This window comes from Benincasa hispida, chromosome 9 (assembly GCF_009727055.1).
Source record: "Benincasa hispida cultivar B227 chromosome 9, ASM972705v1, whole genome shotgun sequence".
In the NCBI taxonomy this organism is placed as follows: Eukaryota; Viridiplantae; Streptophyta; class Magnoliopsida; order Cucurbitales; family Cucurbitaceae; genus Benincasa; species Benincasa hispida.
Genome location: NC_052357.1, coordinates 71,860,152 through 71,865,431, shown reverse-complemented (window position 1 = coordinate 71,865,431; position 5,280 = coordinate 71,860,152). Strand labels below are relative to the sequence as shown.

Below are 5,280 nucleotides of genomic sequence, written 5' to 3'. Positions count from 1 at the left end.
TTTACTGTTTACTTAAAAAAAAAAAGATTCTTGATCAATTTATCAATCTCCAGTTTATTAAAGTTCAAATATAAAATTATTGTAAATTTGAAAGTACATAAATTAAATCATTACCAACTATAGTTCAAAGACGAAATTGTTACTTTCATAAAAGTTCATGGACCAAAATGCTTTTTCCAACCAAAAATGAAAAGGATGAAAAAGAATCAGAAACATCGGTAGCTTCGAAACAATTCAGTTGTATAAATCATACTTTCAGTTTGCGATAACAATAACAGTGAATCCTTTTCAATTACACTTCCCTTCCATTTGAGACCCGATTCTATTCACATGTAAAATACAGCAAACAGATTCAAGAATCCTGCATTTGTTGCTGCTAAGCAATTCTTTTAGCTCCAAAGAACCATTCAATAGACAAACCCTTATCCTTGTTTACATAACTGTGGTACCAAATTCATTGGAAGATGAAGGCTGTAAAGCACGAATTTTTACTTCATATTTCATGCACCTAGAGACTTCATTGGGCAAGGATGAATCTGATCCATCTGAAACAAGTGGGCTGGAGGAAGTATTGCTACTGCGAGCATTTCCAATATGGTTTCCACACTTCCGACACAGTAGTTTGATTCTTCGGCGAAACAAACCCCAAGAGTTCTTTGAGAAATGAGGCACACATTGAAGTTCATCAACCTGTGTAAATCTGCTTTCATCGATGTTTAGAAATGATATGATCCCTCGCTTAATCGATTTATCATATTTAGAGCCAATGGTTGATGTGTTGCGGTTAACAGAGCTCAAGTTCAGTTCGAATCCACAAGCTCCACAACTGTATGAAATAAACCATATTTTCATTACAAGTTGACCAGAAAGCAAATAGGAAATGCATAGATTACATAAAGGTGGCTTAGTTGATGAGAATGGTAGGGATATTCATGGGAATGGGATTTGAACTCCCACTTTAGGTAGCTTCCAATTTAGGGGCCAACTAAGAAAATACGGATTTGGAGGATTACCACCTCTAGAGCAACACATTGTTGATCCCATCAAAATTTGTGCTTAACAAGAAAAATACTTATTGCATCTCGGACCGTACCTATCTTTGTATATCTCATCAAATTGTCAAAATTAGAATTTGCCATGTGTCAAATTCTTCTTATTTCTTTTTTGAAATATTTTAATTATGTTTTTGGGTGTGATAAAGGTGAGATACATAAAGATAAGTGAGACCATAGATGCACCTAAGTATTACTTGCTTAACAAAACTGATCTTGGGTATACATATTTCCGGATGACTAGCAGATGTATAATTGTCATATCTACCATTTCACACAAAATTAGACAATAATAAAGCATTTTCAATTCTGACCAAACATCAAGCTACTTGAATCCCCACAATCACATGTCAAGGTTTCCAATTCAGGAGTAGCCACGGTACTCTGATCTCAACGGCAAGGACTTGAAGGAGCAACTGAGAGTAGATTTTAAGTTTGTTATTGTCAAGACCGTCTTAGACTCTTAGCCCCTACTCACCTTTTAATATCTACGGAAAGTTCCAGATTTTTGTATGCATGAGTGTCAGGGCCTACACACACCTCAACTAATCCCATTGGACAACTTGCAACTCGTAAGATATTAAATACTAGGTAGTGATAGTCCATGGAAGCACCTGTGTGGTTGTTTCTCTCTTTCTCTTCATTAAATGTGAGAAAAATTAATGAATAGCTACCAGAGAAAGCACAGGGAAGATTTGCAGAGTTCACTATTGTTATGACATGATGGAAGTTTACAAATAGGTGAAGTTTCAATCAACAATCTCCCATCACAGTTCAATGTTTAACTGCTCCCCTACAGTTGATTTAAATAAATTCATCAAAGTCCAAAAAGACTATCCATCTCCATCAAGCTAATAACTACCAGAATTTCTTAAACAGATCAGACCAGTCAGTCCCACAGGTCTGCTCCATTACAGCTATTGTCAGTTCTCCAATCCCAATATAAACACAGAAAACCCCTCTTTTTAACACTAAAATTTGCTGAATTCCCCTCGACTACTGTCCAATGTAACCCAACCTAAAGTTCCTAACAATCTTTCACCAAAAGCAGTCGGGATCACATCGTACTCAAGAAGCAATCACAATTTTCGAAATCGACTCAATTAATGTAAAAACAAAGAAACTGTTCCCAACCCGTCCCTTGAATCAGACAATTCACCAACCCTCCAATCAGAGCAAAAAACAAAAAGAGATTCAGAAGCCCGTACAGTATATAAACAGATATCTGTAGACCAAAAATTTGACTACACAGTGAAATAGAAGCCAGAGATTGGATTGAACCTGTAATAAACATCTCTACGAGAAGAAGAAGGGAAGAGCGAAGCCGACGAAGAGGACTGGATGTGAGTTCCATGGCCGTAATCGTCTCCGAACACCGGCGACTGCCTCATTCCTCACCTTCAGAATACGACACCGTCTCCGACGCTGGCTGCAACGGTTGACGGAGGTATCGAGGTCGTAAACGGGGACTCGCAGTTTGGTAGAAACAATGATTCAATTTTGACAGTAGCGATCAAGTTCCGATTCAATCTAAGCGAGCTCAAGAATCAATTATAGAAGCTATAACCTCAGAATAAAAAGAAATTGAAGCTTGAACAAGACGAAGTGTGGTGAAAGGGAGAATTGGAAGAAGAATGATGATGATGATGAAGCGAAGCTTGAAGATGAGAATTTGAAGAAATCGATGGGGAGGAAAAAAAAAAGGAAAAAAAAAAGATAGTTGTTTATTTGTCTCTCTGTCTCGTTGTTTTTTAAGAATTACTAATTTCTTCTAGACCCGACGCGGTATTTTAACGGAAAAATAAGATTTTATTAGATTGTGATTTTTTTTTTTCTTTTTGAAAATATTAGATTGAGACATTCCAATTGGTTAACTTGTATTTTTATTTTTTTTACTAGAATGAACATAACTCAATATTCTACCATAAGTAGACATGCTAAATGGAGAGTGATTTGTATATTCATCAAATTGAAAAATCAACTTTGTAATTGAAATTAAATATATATCTTTTTGTAGGGTGATGTCTAATTGGCCCATCGAATTGCATATCCTCAAAGAAGAAAGAGTGCTTTTAAGAAGTCTGTGAGGCTAAGTTAAAAAACGCTATTGACTATTCAAAAAGAGAACGACCTCAAGCCAGCCAAAATGTCAAGTTGAAGTGTCCATAACTTCCCTACTAGCACAATTGAATGAACAATATAAATGGAATAGTCGATTTCTAATTAATATATGTAACATAACATGTGTGCTCAATTCGATACAACTTCATTTTTGATACTGACTTAAGAGAGAATATTGGCTAAAGCACTTGTACTAATGTAATATTTCTCTTTTGTAGACTTTATTTAGATGAAGATTTTTGAAATTTGACCTACTAATCCAACCATCTATCTTTGTATCGATATATCTTTTCCATAACTTTCATCTTTATTTTTTAGAGCGACAATCTCTTCATTTTTAATATTGAGATTACTCCATTTTTCATGATGCGGAATTATTGACATTTTCTTTGATGGATAAAAACAACCTATTTATTGTTTTGGCCCCACAACTATGGCCAATTATTAAATTCAATAGTCTAAGTTATAATAACCATGGATATTAATGCTTTTACTTCCTTTATAATCATGGAGAGAATGGAGTGCATATCCCTTCACAATAATTAGTTTGAGGCAATTTTTGTCATGGTGAAATATATTTATTTAGGCTAGCGTTATAATCAACTAAAAGAAAGTAACTGTTAAATAAAATATTAAAAAAAAAGTAAAAGAAAGTAACTTTCTTCAGGTAAAAAAATAGTTGGCCACTTAGGATCTTTGATATTAATATTGTTGTTTTTAAAATTTATTAGAGAAATAATGTTGTTTTGAAACTTATTAGAGAAATATTGTTGTTTTGGGAGTTCGAGGCTAGAAGTCGAGGGTTAAGGATTCGATTAATGTAGAGGTCGAACGTTGAGAACTCGACAAACAAAGAAAAACTTGGAAACAATATGTATATTAGGGTTGTCGAGGGTTGAAGCATAAGTCGAAACTTCAACCCTCGACAAGGAAAAGGAAATCTCGCTAATTTTATGATGAGGATCTCGCTCTAGAAGGAAATTTTGCTAATTTTGTATATTAGGTTGTCGAAGGTTGAAGTTTTGACATACATAAGTCGAAACTTCAACCCTTGACAAGGAAGATAAGTGGGTGAAGCTAATTTTGTGATGAGGATCTCGCTTTAGAAGGAAATCTCGCTAATTTTGTGATGGGGATCTCGCTCTAGAAGGGAATCTCACTAGAAATGTGGGCTGAATCTCGTGAGCATCGCTGGGAAAACAATTTGTTAAAAAATGCTTGAGGATCTCGCTCTAGAAGGAAATCTCGCTAATTTTTTTTATGGGGATCTCGCTCTAGAAGAGAATCTCGCTAGAAATGTGGGTTGAATCTCTTGAGCATCGCTAGGAAGACAGTTTGATAAAGAAATACTTGAGGATCTCGCTCATAATTGTCTTCACTTTATTTACTTTCCATATATATATATATATATTATATACATGACCAAATAGAAAAAAAATCTAATAATCATTAATGAAAAAATAACAATAATAACAGAATTTTGAATTGTAAGAGAGAGCGAGATTCTGAGTGAGATTGTAAGAGAGAGCAAGATTGAGAGAGCGAGATTGTGAGAGAGAGCAAGATTGTAAGAGAAAGAGAGATTAAGAGCGAGATTGTAGGAGAGAGCGAGATTGTGAGCAAGGGCGAGATTGAGAGAGCGAGATTGAGTTCTAATCACATGGATTAAACGGTCAACTAGTCAGCTGACGTGGTCTGCCACATGGAAATCGTCTTCACTTTATCTACTTTCCATAGAAATACTATATATATTATATGACCAATGAGAAAAAAGCTAATAATTATTAATGAAAAATAACAACAATAACAGAATTTTGTTACAACTAATAACTATATATTGAGTAGTTTAATGAAAGTGCATATATTAAAATTGACTATAATTGAATAAGTCTAAAAAAAGATGTGAGGTCCTATCACCATGCTGCCCCTGCTCCGATTCCCCTGCACGATTTCCTGCATGCATTACCGACTGATCCGATTCCTGCATTCATTGACGCATTCATGCCCCTCTGCCATAGCTTTAATGCCTTTTTCAACCACCCCAAACCGTGGGTCGAGTGTTCAACACTCGACCTACATCCTTTTAAACTACCATCCTCTTCATTTT

The 5,280-nt window shown here is 35.1% G+C and overlaps 1 protein-coding gene across 1 annotated transcript; it reads right to left on the bottom strand.

Annotated features, from left to right (window-relative positions):
* Positions 1 to 219: 219 nt before the first annotated feature.
* Positions 220 to 2,834, bottom strand: LOC120084886 (uncharacterized protein At4g08330, chloroplastic). Its single transcript, XM_039040696.1, has 2 exons — positions 2,334 to 2,834; positions 220 to 826 (listed from the first exon to the last, which is right to left on the bottom strand). The coding sequence occupies exons 1-2, from the start codon at positions 2,441 to 2,443 to the stop codon at positions 433 to 435; spliced, it is 504 nt and encodes a 167-aa protein (XP_038896624.1). The 5' UTR covers positions 2,444 to 2,834; the 3' UTR covers positions 220 to 432.
* Between the last annotated feature and the right edge of the window lie 2,446 nt (positions 2,835 to 5,280).